This window comes from Ipomoea nil, unplaced genomic scaffold, assembly GCF_001879475.1.
Source record: "Ipomoea nil cultivar Tokyo-kokei standard unplaced genomic scaffold, Asagao_1.1 scaffold1936, whole genome shotgun sequence".
Lineage (NCBI taxonomy): Eukaryota > Viridiplantae > Streptophyta > Magnoliopsida > Solanales > Convolvulaceae > Ipomoea > Ipomoea nil.
The window spans coordinates 92,441-111,520 of NW_017618364.1; the positions used below are offsets into that span (position 1 = coordinate 92,441).

At 36.9% G+C, this 19,080-nt stretch overlaps 1 protein-coding gene across 1 annotated transcript; it reads right to left on the reverse strand.

The window, feature by feature from the left end:
* Positions 1–1,776: 1,776 nt before the first annotated feature.
* LOC109146628 (cytochrome P450 CYP82D47-like) lies at positions 1,777–16,674 on the reverse strand. The gene is made up of 2 exons (XM_019294283.1): positions 15,705–16,674; positions 1,777–2,542 (listed from the first exon to the last, which is right to left on the reverse strand). The coding sequence occupies exons 1-2, from the start codon at positions 16,647–16,649 to the stop codon at positions 1,919–1,921; spliced, it is 1,569 nt and encodes a 522-aa protein (XP_019149828.1). The 5' UTR covers positions 16,650–16,674; the 3' UTR covers positions 1,777–1,918.
* Positions 16,675–19,080: the final 2,406 nt, after the last annotated feature.

The window sequence follows — 19,080 nt, forward strand, 5'->3', positions numbered from 1 at the left end:
ATTTTATTCCAAAATATTAAAATTCAAAAAGCTGTTCAAAATAACTTTTTCAAATAATTTTAAGAAATTATACCAACAGCTAACAGCTAATTTACCAAACACTTTTCTACAATAAGCTAATATTATCAACTAGTTATACCCTCTAACCAATCGTTATACCCTGCACCACGGCGCGCGTAGCACTGTGCGCCCCGCGCCTCCCAAAACGACGTCGTTTTGGTAAGTTATGTAGGGAGTTGACGTGATTATGTGTATTTTTTTTATACAATTATGTATATTATATATACAATTATGTATATTTTTTATACAATTATGTACATTTTTTATACAATCATGTACATCTTTTTTTATACAATTATGTACATCCAAAATGTGTATTATGTTAAGAGTTGATGTTTATTATGTTAAAAGTTTATGTATATTATGTATTATGTTAGATTATATGTATTATCTTTTTTTAAAAAAATGTATGTGTATTTTGTTATACAATTATGTACATTCATGTATACAATTATGTGTATTCTAATATAAAATTATGTACATTTTTGAACATGAGATTTTTTTTTAAAAAGAAAATTAACCACCAACATAGGGTAGCGAAATTTCAAAAAAAAATAAAAATAAATCTGAAACGACATCATTTTGCATCAGGGCGCACAATGCAATGCGCGCCCTGATGCAGGATATAAATTGCCCTCTCTAACAGCTATCAGCTAACAGCTATTTACCAAACAGAGTCTTTATGTTGTTTAACAGTCAATTAGACTTCTTTAAATTCAGTGTTCCAAATGCATTTTTATATACCTACAGTTATTTACACCTTAAATTATTGTATGTTTGAAATACAAAACCATTAGTCATCATAAATTCGTAATACAAAATAATATTATTGATTTTAAATTAAAAAAATTACATGCTACTAACTTACTAATTAGTATTGTCAAAACATAGTTCAAATTATATATATGCAAAGAACATACACAAACAAAAACTACATTCCCATTATGAATGAAATTATAACATTTTTTAATATATAATTAAATATAGTGTTGTTTCTCCATCCCGAGATCTGTCTTATGCAAGCTATATATGAAGTATTATCAAGGGATGTCAGATATTAGCAAGAATGTAGACAGACTCCCCCATGGTGGCAGAATGCATGTACTTAATGGCTAATTTGAGAAAGGTTAAAGTTGTCCACACCTTCAGGGAAGGCAACCAATGTGCAGACAGACTCGCTAATATGGGACAAAACACTAGTCCAGGGACTTCTATACTTGAAGAACCGCCGGACTGCATCATGGATCTTCTTTTGGCCGATTCAGGAGGTGCTCGAACTCGTAGAATTAGATAATGGGGGCCTTGCCCCTCCAATGTATCCAAAAAAAAAAAAAGGGATGTCAGATATTAGCAAGACACTTTCAATTGATGTTCTTTCATTATATTTTTCGATCACCAAATTTGTTAGCCTACTCTCTTGCTAGGGTTGCAAGTTCACAAACCGGTTCATCGATCTGGATGTATTCAGTTTCTGTATGTCTTCAACATCTTAATTATTTAATGATATGACGTGGTTTAATTTACCTTCAAAATATATATTGCTGCTTCAATTATTTTAGTTCAAACATATTGTAACAAATTAAAACATATGAAATCAAAACTTTTATAAATTTAGTTAGAGAAAAATCCCATAAAATTCATATGTAAATCATTTTGCTCTCAAATTATATATACTCCAGTAATACAAACAACAAACATTATATTATAACCAAACTCAAGATAGACACCAGTTCAATATATTTTAAGATAACTTCTCTCAAAGATACAATAATCTTATTGAAACCCAAAATGCCAATGGTAAAAGATTATCTTTCAGTTTATTTTTTTTATTCAAAACTAAAAGGAAATGAAATAGAAGTCAAGAATAGAGATGCAAAGGAAGGCGTGGGGTGAGGAGAGCTTCTAATGGAGTTGCCTTAGTAACTGATAGGCCAGCAGCCTCAGTCATGTCAATTTTCTCATCTAAACTCCTCCTTATATCAAAGCCATGAATGACACTGGCCAAGCCTAGTTCCACACTTTGTAACCCTAAAGAAACTCCGGGACACATTCTTCTTCCACTACCAAATGGAAGCAGGTCAAAATGATTACCCTTAACCTCGACTTCTTTTTGCTCCGTCAAGAATCTATCAAGCTTAAATGCGTCAGGATCTGACCAGAATTTTGGATCGCGTTGGATCTTTGCCACATTTACAAGTAATCGTGTACCCTTCGAGACGTGGTAACCATCGACCACACAATCTTCTACAGCTTTGTGCGGCACTAAGAGAGGACCTGGTGGATATAATCGTAAAGTTTCTTTGACAACTGCTTGAATATAAGTCAAGTTGTTTAGGTCAGACTCATTGACATGTCTTTCTCTCCCGACATTGCTGTCTAGCTCATTTCGGATCTTGTCTAATACATCACCATTGTTCAATACTAAGGAGAGGGCCCATATTAAAGTTGTCGTAGTTGTATCGATGGCTGCTGACAGCACACCCTGTCATAAGAACAACATAAATGTGTAAGTATTTTCCCTAAATACAATATATTATAATATATTGTATTATTAGGTGGTTGTGGTGCAAGTAGGAGATTGAGTCAATTAATTAGTGACTTAATCTGTTATGCAACTCAGAATATTCAGTCTGCATATGTTGATGGCATGTAGGCTTCAAAGAAAAAGAGTCCTCCCACAGCTCCCGAGTTCAGGACACGCACCATCACGTATTCGGGAGAGAAGTGGTAGACAAAAACGTACACTAACCTTTATTCGACAGGTTTACCATCTCGTGGCAATACCAACGACTATGGCTAGGGATATTCGGGCGATTCTAAAGCTTTCGCTACTACAAGACAGGTTACTCGTTACTACAGTTCATGTTAGACTAAATTTATTATCTAACATTTGGTATCAGAGCCCTATCAAATCTTTGCCTGGTTGATTAATTAGTAACAAATATATATTTTGAAAAATATATTTGTTCTTGTTGGTTAGTCTGGAAATCAACATTCGGTAAACAGTATATATTGTTTTGGGAGATATGTACTGCTTGGTTTTGTTGTTTTTTGGTTTGTCAGCACCGTGGACTCGCGATGGTGGCGACTGGATCATGGGTGATGACTCCGACGATTGGAGGTTCGCCGGAACGGTGGGGCTATGGCTTTGGTTCTCCGCTGTGAGATTTGCCGCTGGGAGGACCCTGCTGTGAGCCATGACGGTCGCCGGTTTCCATGGTGAACAACGCCGAGGTTCGGTGGTGGTGTCCGCGTTTTTAGTTGCGGGCGACGGCGTTGCAGCGATGCGACAAGCGAGACCAGATGGGATTTCCGGCGAACCGTCGCTGCTTCCTCTCCTCCTTCGCGTTCTCCTCTCGTTAAGGCCGTCGACGATGATGGCTTTGCGATGAAGATGGAGGCAGTGGCTCCTCATGTGATGAAGACAACGGCCGGATGTTGCGCTGGTTTTCTGGCCATCTCTGTTTTCTCCCCTTCAGTGGCGCTGGTTCCGAACGCTGTTCCTCAAGCTTCGGGCGGCGTCTTCCGAGCGTGATCGACGGAACAGAGAGCTGCGGAGAAGATGGATGCACGACTGGTACGCCTCCTATTTACATGCAATTATCCTTTTATTTACCATATTTAATATTTGCCTTATATTTAATAATTACATATTAATTTTGGTAAATGGTAACTACATTAGGATTTAATATTGCCATATTAATATTTACCTTAATTAATATTGTAAATTATTTTTGGCAAATAGTAAATTACAAGGTAATTGCTTGTTTTGAAATAATAATGTCCTTTAGTTATTCCTTAATTTTGGCATTAAAAATTTCAAATTGAGTTCAGATTAATTGTGACATTATTTGTGATTGAATTATTGTCATTATAGTAATTCTTGTCACAATTAAATTATTATTCATTTTGAGCAAAATATTAAGTTTTGATTTGCTATTTGAATTCTAATTTAATATTGAGAGTTGTATTAATGCCTTTTAGTTTTCTCTCAATTTTGGTATTATATTCACAATTAAATTATTATTCAATTTTGAGCAAATATTAAGTACTAAATTTGCTACTTGAATTTTAATTTAATATTAAGGTGCATGTTAAATTGCCTGAATTATTGCAATTTATTTAGGATTTAAGAGTTTTTTTTTTTTTTTTTGAAACAAACGCAAGAACTTTCATTAACAGCTCAGAAAATTGACAATACAGAGCGGCGGGGTAGACACCCACACACCCGAGACAGAATCTGAAACGGTTGCCCGAGCAAGCTCGTGAGCGACACGGTTCGCTGTCCTTTTGATGTGGGCCACAGAGACGGTCCCAACATCATTAGCAATCGATAAGCATTGCTTTACATAAAGACCTACATACGAAAAATCAACACAACGGGAATGAAAAGCATTACAAAAATTAAGGCAATCAGATTCAAGAAAATAAACTCTACGATCATAGTCCTTCAGCCAAGTCAGTGCTTCCTTGGCCGCTAAAACCTCTGCCAGAAACGGATCCGTTACACCATCAAACCAACCACTCTTCGCTGCTACGAAGCGACCATCATGGTCACGCATGACCGCACCGTAGCTCGCCCCGCCCGAAAAAACAGCCGCGTCAACGTTACATTTGATTGCATGCAAAGGTGGAGGAGTCCACGCTGTCGTGTGCTCTAGCCCGCCTGCAGAGCAGCGTGATGCTGGAGAATACGTGGCTTCCCAAGTTTGGCAATGAGTGTTCACCTGTCGACTCAGCATCTCCTTCGTTGGCGAACGGTTGTGCCACACTGCATCATTTCGAGCCAACCACACAGTCCAGAAAATGGCCGCAAGCTTTATTGCCGAGTTCGAGGATTGATTGCCAATAACAGTGTTCATGAAAGCAGCCAATTGTTGTCCCTGCATCACGTTATCGTCCGCCCACAAATGCCGCGCAAACACGCAGTCGCCCAGTAGGTGTTCTGCTGTCTCTGTCGGAAAACCACACAACGGACAGCCCCCCCCCCCCCCCAATCCACACTCGCTTCAGCCGCAGATTATCTCGCACCGGAAGAACACCCTTTGCACATCGCCATAACAGGTTCTTTACTTTTGGTGGTATTGACAGGGACCATAGCTGTTTCCACGCCTGGAAGGTCTCATTGTCCACTTGGCGGCTACCGCCGCCCATGAGTAGATGGTAACCGTGCCTCGCAGTATACTGTCCTCGTACATCACCGACCCATCTCCAGGAGTCCTTATATAAAGGGCAAACTGGTGTTGCAATGATTCGCGTCACATCCTCCACATGGAAAATGTCTCGGAGAATCTGCACGTCCCAATTCCCCCGGGCGTCCAGTAAACCATGAACCTTGGCGTCAAGCAAGGGGTGGTCAAAGGCCCTTTTGCAGCATCAGCTAACCAGTTCCAACCCCAAATGTCCGTATCCAGGCCATCTCCAATACGCCGTGCTAGACCCAACTGTAACACCTTCTGCCCCGCCATAATGCTACGCCAGATGTAGCTCGGGTTCCCCCCGACTTGGGCGTCCATGAAATCTGATTTTGGGTAGTATTTTGCTTTGAGCAACCTACCAACCAAAGAATCAGGATAGATTAATAGCCGCCAGCCTTGCTTAGCTAGTAGCGCCAAATTGAATTCATGTAGTCGTTTGAAGCCGAGACCACCATCCGCTTTTGGCTTACACATACGAGCCCAGCTCAACCAGTGTATTCCCCGAGATCCCGTACCACCGCCCCCCCACCAGAATCTGTTAAAAGCCTTCTCCAGAGTGTCACAAACACGCACAGGCAGCAAATAAATCGACATTGTAAAAATAGGGAGCGCTTGTGCTATGCTCTTCAGAAGTATTTCTTTTCCTGCACGGGACAAGAATTTGTGTGTCCACAGACCAATACGTGTCCGGATATTATCCTCAATGTAGCGAAAACAAGCAGTCTTGTTGCGTCCCAGAACAGAGGGGAGGCCCAAATAGCGACCTAGATCCGTAGCGGTCCGAACTCCCACACAATCCGTGACCATCTTTCGGCTATCTGCACTGGTGTTGGCACTAAAGACCGCACTGGACTTATCATAATTAATGAGCTGTCCCGAGGCCAAGCTATAAAAGTCTAGACATGACTTGACTTTTGCAGCTTCGTGATGGGTTGCCCTGAAAAATAACAAACTGTCGTCAGCGAAAAAAAGATGAGTGATAGCCGGGGCACCCCGGGCTACCCTCACTCCGTGTATATCACCCCGGGCCTTTGCCTGTTGTAATAAAATTGAAAGCCCTTCCGCACATAGGATGAAAAGATAAGGGGACAACGGGTCGCCCTGTCTTATGCCACGAGTGGGACAGACATGCCCCACTGATGTCCCATTCACCAGGACAACATAATTCACCGTTGAGACACAAACCATCAATAGATCCACCCACTCCCCGGCAAAACCCAAAGCCCGTAGCATTCCCTCCAAAAACGGCCATTCCATGCGGTCGTACGCTTTGGCCATGTCTAATTTTAGCGCCGCCCAACCCATAGCCCCACTGGTCTTTCTCCGAAGAAAATGGCCAATTTCACCGGCCACAATTATGTTATCAGTTAGCAGCCTTGCGGGTACAAAAGCACTCTGCGACTGAGACACGACATGTTCCAACACCCCTTTTAGCCTGTTAGCTAGCATTTTAGCAAGCACTTTGTACACCACATTGCACAGAGCAATAGGGCGTAAATCCGAAACTTTTTCCGGGGTCTTTTTCTTCGGAATTAAAACGATATTTGACTCGTTTAACCCCGCGGGGAAGACTCGCGTTTCCGCGCACCGGATGATGAACATTGCCATTTCATGACCCAGCACCGGCCAGAAATGCTGAAAGAAAGCCGGGGACAAGCCATCTGGCCCCGGCGCTTTCTCAGGAGCCATATCAAAAAGGGCAGTCTTGACATCTTTAACCGTGTACGGCTGTAACAACGTGCTATTCATCGCAGATGTTACGCGTTGCCGGACATGACTAAAGAGTTCAGGATTGCTCGGCCCAGAACAGAAAATGTGATCAAAGTACCTGATAATTTCCGTGTTCATGTCCATCCCATCCACCCATGTTCCATGCTGGTCCTTGACTCGGGTGAGCGTGTTTCGTCTACGCCGATAGGTAGCGGCGTTATGGAAATATTTAGTGTTGGCATCCCCGTGTTTTAGCCATAACTGTTTTGATCTTTGCTTCCAGAAAATTTCCTCTTCCCGCATAAATTTATGCAAATCCCTTTCAGCTTCCTGAAAACCCTCCACCCCAGCAGGTGATCGGTCTTCCTTCAAGCGCTCCAGTACCTGGCGGAGCGATTTCAATTTATTGCCAAACTGCCGGAAATGTTCACCTCCCCAACGGCCAAGGTGAGCGCTACAAACAGCAAGTCGCTCCTGGAAGTTCTGGCCCATCGACAAACGCCAAGCGTCTTTGACAACCTTCGCACAACCCTCCTCCAAAATCCAAGCGGACTCGAATATGAAAGTGCGTGCAGTAGTGCGGACCAGTGCCGGATCTAACTCAACAAACAGAGCATGATGGTCCGATTCAAGTGTGTAAATACAACTGACCACCGCCTCGCCGTGCAGCTCCAACCAGTCCATGTTTGCCACCGCCCTATCCAACCGTTCCTCCACCCATGCTTCAGTTCCACGGCCCTTCACCCATGTAAATCTGCCCCCAGTCATTCCCAAATCATGTAACTGACAATCCGCCAAAGTATCATTGAAACCTTCGATCAATGCAGTTGGATGAGAGTGCAGGCCCCTCTTTTCTGATAAACAAGAAATATCATTAAAATCACCCGCTACCAACCACGGAAGCGGGGATTTTTCCTTTAACTGTCGTAACAATTCCCAAGTGATGTGTCGATCTGCCCGATCTGGTTCCCCATAGAAACACGTTAGCCTCCATTTGGGTTTCCCCGGAATGGACACTTCCACATCGATATGGTTACAAGAGTAAGATAAAAGATTTACCACATCCGAGTCTCGCCAGAACAACGCGAGACCTCTTCCTCTGCCTATTCGTTCCACACACAAGACTCCCTCAAAACCCAGTTTCACACGAACCTCTTCAACTTTTGATTCGAAGCTTTTGTCTCCATTAAGAAGACGAGATTGGGTCGCCGTCTGGACACCATGCCCAGTAACTCTTGAACTGTCCGGGTGCCACCCAAACCCCGGTAGTTCCAGCTCAGGAGACTCATTGCTCTGGGCGAGCCTGGTCCACCAGACCCGCCTTCGAAATACGCGATGTCTCCGACATCTGCACGTCCTCTGCGTTCATTCCGTCGCCTGGACCACCATCCTCCCTCCGCTTCTTCAGATCACCATGGACCGCGAGAGTTTCCTCCATGGCCAACAGTGCACCCGGCGATAAGCCGGATTCGTTAGTAGCGTTAGGCGCCACTGGAGTTGCTGCTGTCGACAACAACCAGCGAGCCCCGATTGGTTTCACCTGCCGGCGAGGCCCTGCACGCAACCAAGCTCCGAACGGGAAGGCGTCCGGTAGGATTCCCTGTTCATACGCGATCTTACAAAACTTGTCCGAGTGCCCAAGGTGACCACAGCAGTAACAGAACGTCCCCAATTTTTCATATCGGAATATGATCCATTGGGTCTCTCCATCGCGGCGGAGCAGCTTCATCCGTCGTTTCAGGGGATTCGACACGTCAAGGCGCACTCTGATTCGGTAAAAGCTCTGCCAATTCCCGCCGAAATTAAGCGGATCAAGCGCAACAAAAGAGCCAATGTAGTCACCTATTTTTTGAATAAATTCCGACGAAGCATACATCGCCGGTAGCCCGTGCAGCTGGACCCAGAATGAAACAGAATTCAGAGTGACATCCTCAGGCCTGATGCCCAGCGGAACCTGCTCACAGACCAAAAGTTGATTGTCGAAGGACCACGGTCCATCATCGATCACGCGCTGCATGTCTCTGGGATGCGGAAACTGGAACAAAAATAAATCGTCGGCCAAGGTGACCGCGAACATGCCCATGAATGGCCTCCACACCGATGCCAACACCTGTTGCATGTGCTCAGCCTTGATCTGCCGATCTGTGAGGAAACGCCCCACCAGATTATGGTGAATCTCTGAATCGGGCAAAACCGGCATCTCCGGCGCTGCCAGGCCACCCGTTTCCTCCTCTACTAATTTCAACGCCGCACATTGTTCTTCCAGCGAACGTGAAGCCATAATGATCGACGTAGTGGAAAGATTTGTTGATGATAGGAGTGCAGTGAATATCAGCAAGATTATAATCGCCATTGGAGCAGGACACGAACACAATATATATACGGCCCTAGAAATCTAGGGAGAACACTCTCCTGATCCACGTTCAAGAGAGATAGCCACTATTGCAGAGCAGATCGTTGATCACGATCGGAATCTCGATTGGAACCACGATCGGAAAAACAAATGAAAATTGCGGAGCACTTTCTCTCGGATTTAAGAGTTAATAATATATTAATATGCAAAATCCAAACATGCTTTGTATATTCATAAATTATTTTATTATAAGTATACATTTAGAAAAGCATATATTAAGATTGGATATAGCATACTATTAACTCATAGCTTCCATATTAATATCATTCAATTTTGGATCCTTAGGCTAATTTTGAACAATATAGCCTATTAAGTCAGCTTGTTGGTTTCTCATTTAATTTTGAGCATACTTTAGTCCTAATTTTTTACTTTGGACTTTAAAACCTATTTTGAACAAGCTATTTAGGACCTATATGGGTCATTAAAGTATGGATTCCACCTCTTTGATTGATATTTTAATAATAATTGTAGCACTTTTATTTGATTATAACATGTTTATTAAGGTTTAATTATTACTAACTACCGTATTTTTGATAACGGTATTTATCGTTGGTGATAATATAATGTTTGGATCTATTTCCATATCAGAACATTTATCATTCATGTTATAATTAACTTGGGCCATAAAGGTTCTTGGTCCCGACTTAAGCAATTTAGTGTTATAATTATTGTCGTTGCGTGATTTTGAGTCATTAAGGGTTTAAGGATTACAATTACCATTTGAAGTCATTAAGACTTATAATTATTGTTTTGGCCATTAAGAATTATAACTATTATTTAAGTTAATTATGTTTTTAATCTATTAATAGTTTTCAGGGCCTTAACAATAATATTCTATTTTCTTAATGGTAAGCAATGTACATAGTTATGTTGCCTTTACATTATAGGTAATTTGGTTATACCTTAATTTTAGTCTCCGACTCATTACAGTCTTGATTAATTATCATGTGGTAAATTGAGATTAGTATTTAGCATCCCTTAATTATAGTTTTACATTTATTGTAATTATTATTAATTTACATTATTAATTAATGTTATTAAATTTAGGGGCTAATCTCATTTATTATCTTTCATAATAATTATTCATTCATGGTAATCTACTATATTTGGTACATTGGTAAGATTACTCATGTCACTTCATTTTTCAATTATTATTAATAATGGTAATTAAGTGTTACCATTAAACTGTTACGTACCATTGGGCGATTCAACTAAACTCTCCGTGAAGATGAGAGATTTTGGAGGCTTTCTTCGCTATTGAGGTTAGTGCTATTGATAGATGCGGTTTGAATCATTACGGTACGTAAATCATTAATTACAGTTTACAGTTTATTATTATTGGTAACTACTGTTATAGCTGTTAACCATTTTGAACTAGTCACATTTTATCCTAAAGAATATGGAAACATTAAGATATGTATTATCATGATTATCATTATTAAAATGTTAAATGGTGATTATAATGTTCTTTATTACTATTAATATTTTAATTAATGATAACATTATTTTTATGGTATTCAGTCATGCATTGTTTCCAAATTGATTTATGTGACATTCATTTTCGGACTTAAGTTTTATTTCATTTTAAAGTTATATCCAAAAATGTTTTAAAGGCTAACAGTTTTAACTATTGTTTTCCATATTTAGTCTCTAAATTAGCATAATAATATTATTATAGCTATTTATTGCTTTTTTGGTTTATTTGTAATTTTATGCCATTAATAATACTATTAATTGAGTTTTGGAGAGTGGTTTTTTTTTAATCAATTCAGAATTTTGGAAAAACATATTTTCTAGGCAAATGACTATTGTCATTATTGTACATCCATCACATAATTTATTTAGCATTTGAATTATGATTTTAGATGTCATTGCTCACATTTAGTTAAGTATGAATAATTGAATACACATTTGGTGTTTTTCATACTCTTTAAATTGTTTTATGCATTCAATCACATTAAGTGCATAATATTAAGTTTAATTATGCAATTAGAATTTGTGAGATTTTTATTTACGAATAAATATATACTATGGCTTGATATTTGTGAATTCAGCCTGTTTCTCACAAATTTGATTTTATGCAATTAAAACATTTTCACGTGGGCTAGTTTTTAACCTTTCAAAGTATATATCTGTTATATTATTATTCAAATTTTGGAATTCTTTTGGTTAGAAGTCATACTTGTTTTGAATATTAATTGTATACTTGAGGTTATTGCTCATATTAAAATTGTTTTCAGTTATGCAATTTATTTGGAATATATGAGTTTATTATTTATTTTTATGCATATCTGTTCTAAGCATAATATTTTATTTTAGATTATGCGATTTATTATGCCTTTAGAAAGCATAGTTTGAGAATGGATTTAGTTCCTTATTAAGTTGAACGTTATGCATAAAATTAACTGCGGTAGTGCCTGAATTTAAGCACGTTTAGTCCGTTAATTTAGTTCATCAATTTAAAGCCTTATCCATAAGTGAATCTACAATTGTATAAATCTCCCAAACGATTTTACTTCAATCATGAGAACACATGACTTAGGGAAGTTTCTTGGGGAGGAATACTAGTTCTATGGCCCTGGCTTAAAAGCCTTGTTGCTACTAGTCCCCTTGCGACGCTACTCTGTCTAAGGAGTTGGTATTTAACCGAGCTTCGTCTCGACCAACTTTCCTGGGATTATACCTAATAATTGTCTATCGTGTGTTGGTTTAATTCGTTTGTTAGGCTTTAACTTCCCCTTTTGCCAAGTGATTACAATTTCTAGATTAATTAAAGAGTAGCCACAACATCTTTAATTTACTAAAAATTGTCTAAAGTTCAAATCACATAAAGATGGCAATGATAAATGCCTAGTGATCCTATAATTTTAATTAGTTGGGGAGTAGCCACAGCATCCTTAATCAGTTAAAATTATATATTGAGTTGTTGGGTCACATAAAAAAAAATTGATAAATGTCTAGTGATCTTATAATTTTAATTAGTTGGGGAGTAGCCACAGCATCCTTAATCAGTTAAAATTATATATTGAGTTGTTAGGGTCACATAAATTTTTAGACATATCAATTGTGATTAATTGTATATAATATGATGGAATTTAGCCCACATGCAATTTCGTTATATTTGTATGATTAATTAGGATGAAATATTGAACTATGATCATAATTTAGCCCACATGCAATTATGTATCGGAATATAGTTTAGTAGTTTTATCAGTAATGATAAGAATAAAGAATTTTACTTACTTTATGAGTAATTTTCACCTCTATCATGAAGCTTAATTTTATGATGTAAGCTTTAGGTCATATATCTTAATTTGCCCACAGGGATTAAGATAAGGAACATGATCTCTTAAGTTTTTTGTCATAATGGTTGTAATGAATCTAATTGAATTAAAACTTTAGCACACAGGCAAGTTTTATGTCACTTGATTCTTCAACTCATTTGCTAATTGTTTCATCATAAAATTTCAGTTGGATCTAATTGAGTGAACTTTAGCCCATAGGCAAGTTTTATGTCACTAGATTCTTCTGACTATTTAGTAATTGAGATAAAATACTATCATAAGTGTTTAATTGAATTTAATAGAATTAAAACTTTAGCCCACAGGCAAGTTTTATGTCAATAAATTCATCAACCCATTAGATTATAATTTTATCCCAATTTCTTAGAATTTATAAATTTAGTTCAATTATATATAATTCTAAGTTTCATGGTTTGCATTGGCAAAGCATGTATTTAGTTACTTTCCAAAATTTAGATACACCTTTTATTAATTATTTTTCACGAAGCTTACTTGGTTATTTGGACTAACTATAGTATGTTGCGTGGTATGATATACCTCTTATGAATTCCAATAATAAAATATATCTTCTGAGCCGAATTCCAACTTGGTTTTGGAAGGCGTATTTTATTATTTTAGTATGTCCAACTATGGTGGAGAATCATGTCCTCATTAATTATTTCTTTAGTTGGACTATAATTGAAACCAAATATTGATTATTTAGTATGCCCAACTAATGGTGGAGAATTATATCTTCATTATTTAGTTGGTCAAATCAATTATGAGTGTTATATCATTAATTTGGCTAAAGAATATCTTAATCAGTGGGAGTGATCATTTAGGAAAGATCATTAAGATACTCCACAGATCATTAAGATACTCCACTAAAGCTGATGGATTTAGTTGTTCTCATACATTCCAAATTGGATTGTGCGTCTAGCAATAAGTCCAAAAGTTTCCACAAGTATTAATTTAGTTTTTGTTCTTATAATTCATAAGTTCATTTCATTGAACGTTTGGTTGTACAACATATTTATGAAAATGTTGTAACAATATTAATGAATTTATTAGATCGAAAGCATTTAACTTGTGGTGCATTGCCAATTAATAAATTCTTTAGCAATTATAGAGTCTTTAGTTTCTTCAAAATTGATCCTGGGCCATTTTGGTTTGTAAGGCTCAAAACAATTTTGTAAGACATAATAAGACTCGTAATGTTCAATTAATTTCGAGGTGGACCTTGAGATTATTTGGGAAGTTATGGTGGTTATTGGAATGTTTCTGTGACTTGACTATGTTTTGGGCTATCTTAATGAGTGGGAGTGACAGACGTGTCAACTCCAAGCTCTTAGCCGTTAGAGGTAGTGTTTATGTTAACTTATAAACAAGTCATAGAATATAGTTAGCATTATGCTAACATTAAGATATCTCTACTTAAGGCATGCTTCTAAGATTTTGGAGATCATACAGTGAATTTGGATGGTTTCTTCCTTCAGTTGTGCACATAATATATTTTGAGAAACATCCATTAAGGGACTAAGAATAAACGTAGGGTTTGTTCATAAAGAACCTAAGTTAGAGAATTTAAATGCATGTGATCATAGTAGATATTACTCACTTGATCAGTAGATGACGTATTACTATGGTTCTTGTATTTTGTTCTTTAATGAAGGTTGTACCAGTACTTGCACAAAGTGGGAGAATGTAAGTATTTTCCCTAAATACAATATATTATAATATATTGTATTATTGGGTGGCTGTGGTGCAAGTAGGAGATTGAGTCAATTAGTGACTTAATCTGTTATGCAACTCAGGATATTCAGTTAAGCTTTAACTGAATATCTGCATATGTTGATGGCATGTAGGCTTCTAAGAAAAAGAGTCCTCCCACAGCTCTCAAGTTCAAGACACGCACCATCACGTATTCGGGAGAGAAGTGGTAGACAAAAACGTACACTAACCTTTATTCGACAGGTTTACCATCTCGTGGCAATACCAACGACTATGGCTGGGGATATTCGGGCGATCCTAAAACTTCCGCTACTACGAGACAGGTTACTCGTTACTACAGTTCATGTTAGACTAAATTTATTATCTAACAAAATGTCCATTAAATTTAGATAATTGATTGGTTAATTCAACTTGAATACAATAATATTGTCTTCTTAAAATAACTATTAAGCTAAGTGTCATGAACTCTTAATTGCAATTTCAACCCTAAAAAGTTTCACATAATTAACGATATACACATTCCAATATGATAGAAGCAAATACTTGTTTTGTAGTATATATTTAATCTAACATGAGTGCCGTAACTGTGTTGTTATAAAAGATTAAACATCCTAATAATAAATTTTCACACATACTTACATTATTATCATTTGTCAAAATCTATATAGTTAAGCAAGCTAAGACTAATGTGTCATACCAATTTATTAGTGTGAGTGTAGTAAACTAAAATTACTATTGCTTAAAACAACATAGAGGAGTGGAAAAGTGAGTTCCAAATACAATTGCGAGTTCACACTTTCTTTCTTTTCTTTTCTTTTTTGTGTAAAAGTCAAATTCTAGTCCTGACTTAAAGTCAAATTTAACTTAGTCTCTCCATTTAAAGGATATCTGGGATTATGGTCATTGGTATTATTCCGTATGAATGGGACATATAAAAAATCAGGTGAATTAATCTTTTTCTTTTTCTTGATTGACAAGATAAACCCGCAACCATTATCTGGGTGTGCACTGTCCCACCTTAGCTTGTGACCTTAGTAGGCAAAGAATCGGATCACAATGAGGTAAATCAGCTTAGATTATCTATAGCCTGATTAGTTCAAACTAGATAAAACATGTCTTGTGACCCTAGCCTGCAAAGGGCCACAAGAAAGTAAATCAGCCTAGGTTGTCCATAGCTGACTACTCAAACCAAGAATGTTAATAGGCCACTCCAGCTTAGAGTATGTAATATTGTGATTACTAAGTCAACAGTTTGATCTGACTAACTTGGTTAAGGTTGCCTGGCAGATAAAAAATTTGCAAGATACATACCGTGCAAGTGGCTTTGATAGCTGTATCTGCGTCATAACCATTTGGAATTTCTTTATCACTATCATAATGAGAAATCAATGCATCCATGAAGTCTTGTTCCTCTTTGGGTTTGGTGTTTCGTTTCCTGCTATGTTGTTGCAGCCAACAGTCCACCACATCGTCCATTTCCTTAGTGTTCTCCTTAATGGCTTTCTCGTACCCTCCTATGTCCAACCATCTCAGCCATGGCAGAAAATCACCCACAACCGACAACCCCAACAGCTCAAAGTTTCTCCTCAACGTCGCCGCCACCGAGCTCCCGACATCCTCGTACCGATGCCCGAACATTATCTGCAACATCACGCCGATGATTAATCTCCCGAACCACTCCGACATGTCCAGCTTTATTACTTCGCCGGAAAAACAATCGTTCTTCTTCTTCTTCTCCGTCGCCCATCTCCGGTAGATTTCTTGGGTGAATCTTTTCACCCCCGACTCCCGCACCCGCCGGAGCGCCTCCAGGCGGCGGCTGGACAGCAGCTCCAGCACCACCACCTTGCGGACGTCGCGCCAGAACAGGTTGGGCGGGCACAGCGCGATGTCGGCGTAGTTGTAGCCTATGTGCTCGGAAGCTATGGCCTTTGGCCGGCCGGCCAGCGCTCTGTCGTTGACGGTGAGACACTCTTTCGCTATCCGCGAGTCGCTCACAACGAATACTCGATGCGCGCACAACCTCAATCCGAATATTGGCCCGTATTTGTCCGCCATGTCGCCCAAAACTTTGTGCGGCAGCCGGTCATTGGCCGCGAGGAGGTGGAAATTCCCGATTATCGGCCATGCAAAGCTGGGCTCCGGTAGCTTCCGGCGGCCCTTCCCGCGTCTTGCCGCCTTTTTGTTGCGGAGAAAAGTGGCAAGTAGAAAAATGGTAGCGAAAGCTGCTAAAAGCCATTGTAGAGGGGAATCCATTATGGTTTTGAGTTTTTGTGGTAGCCATGCATGGACCTAAGCCATCATTTTATAGTGATAGTTGGTGACTAGAGGTAGCTAGGTAGTGAATATAAAATAAGGGTGAAATTGAAAATAGGAATAGAATATGATAATATTGAGAAAGAAAGATATATAATTATAATGTTGTGTATTCAATTCTATGGATACTAATTAAAATTTTAAAAGAATTTCATTTAAATAATAGAACTATGTGGTCCAATGATACCCGGGTTGGACTTCCATTTGGAAGGTTGTGAGTTCGAGCCTCAGTGGAGCTATTATTAGCTCTTTGTGTTTCAGTAGGTTGAGAAAGTATATGAACAGATACTACAATGTAATAGAGCTAGTAGCATTCAAAAAAAAAAAGAAAAAAAAAATAATAGAACATATTTGTACTAGAAGGTATGTCGTCACATGGTTTGAATTGATTTTGGTGCATGAATATTTTAATTTTTTTTCAATGTGAAGAAATTTGATAGAAAGAAAATCTTGGCCTTTACTATTCACTAGTATGACACGGATAGTAACACATATTCAATAATTATATTATTTATTAAATTTAAATAACGCAAATAAATACTCAAAATATTACATCTATTAGAGCCCAAGAGAGTTAGGCCTATAATAGGGAGAAAAAATGACGGTCAAATTTTTTAGTCAAATAAATGGCTCAGATTGATCAGATTTTATTTTTTCCTTAAGATTTCCTAGTTTATCCTTAATGAATATGATTATCTGTTAACTTTTCCGTTAAATATTATCTTTTCCGTTAATTTCTGTTAGTTTACCGTTAACTTACTCATTGATTTTAATAAGAAAGGTCTTAAGTTCGAACTTCATCACAATCAAAGTTGGCATAATTAGTACTCTATTTTACTCTTATTAAATTAAATAATAATTTAGTAGCTACAACAAAAAATAATATATATGCATTTCTTTAATTTAGAATTATGTGTCTACAATGTCTTTATTCAAAAAAATTATTCATTATCAATAAATTAAATAAGAGAAATAATTTATTAGTTATATTGTCTTTATTTTTCTCCAATATAAAAATCCATTACATTCAAATTCGCCAATTGATTATATTTGCTACATTGTCCCTACAATGTCTTTATTAAAAAAAAATTATTCATTATTAATAAATTAATTAAGAGAAATAATTTTATTAGTTATATTGTCTTTATATTTCTCCAATGTAAAAATTTTTACATTCAAATTCATCAATTGATTGTATTCACTACGTTGTCTATTATCTTTTTAGTGCACTATTTTTTAATTAAATATCAAAGTTATAATACAAAATAATGCTATATACTTATTTACCAAGTATTTTATTAATACCATGAAAAAATTAAAAAAAATATATAATTAATAAATCCAATCATATTAACTACTTGAGGAATTTATTGACAAAGAGAGTATTCAAATAACACAACAAATTGAAGTGAGAACTACCTCGCAATGTCCTTGTTTGACAATCAATGGTTAGTGGATTATATTAGCGGATTTGACTAGCGAATTATATTAACGGTTGGTAAAAAGATATTTGAAAAAATTAGATGTTTAGATTATCATATAAAATGACCTAAGGGTATACATAATAATAATAATAATAATAATAATAATAATAATAATAATAATAATAATAATAATAATAATAATAATAATAATAATAATAATTGTTTTAAAAAAATTAAAAAATATATATAATTAAGTCAATCATATTAACTACTTTGAGAGTTTATTGACAAAAAGAGTATTCAAATCACACAACAAATTGAAGTGGGAAACTACCTCGCAATATCCTTGTTTGGCAATCAGCAGTTAGCTCTTCAATATTAGTATATATTTAATATTTTATGCTCTAATTTTTGTTTGCTCTCCCTTATGTCCCGTATTTGGTTTCAACTATACCTATACAATTATTTTATTGACAATTATAATCAATCTTGACTATATTATCTTGCATTTGTAAACTTAGAATTACCTATTTAAATACACAAATTCAACATTCAATTATCTATGCATGAACAATTTCAATATAATCTTGCCTTGATATACTTTAAAGTACATATTTAAAAAAAAAAAAAAAAAAAAAAAACATTGGGCATTATCTCAATCGCGCAATGCGCGTAAAAAACTAGTAATATTCTATATATATGTTATTATAATAAAGTATGTATAGTACTTAATATCAAATTTTGCTTTATAATGACTTAGTGTTGGACTAAATTATAAAAAATAAAAAAAAATAAAAAAAAAAAGTAAATGACCATAAACCCATCACTTGTCAAACTACAAAAATACCATAGGCATATAAAGAGAAGTATACCCAAAAACAAAATAAAAAATTAAAAAAAAAATCATAAATACTGAACCTAATTTGTGGGTATTTATAAGCAAACTA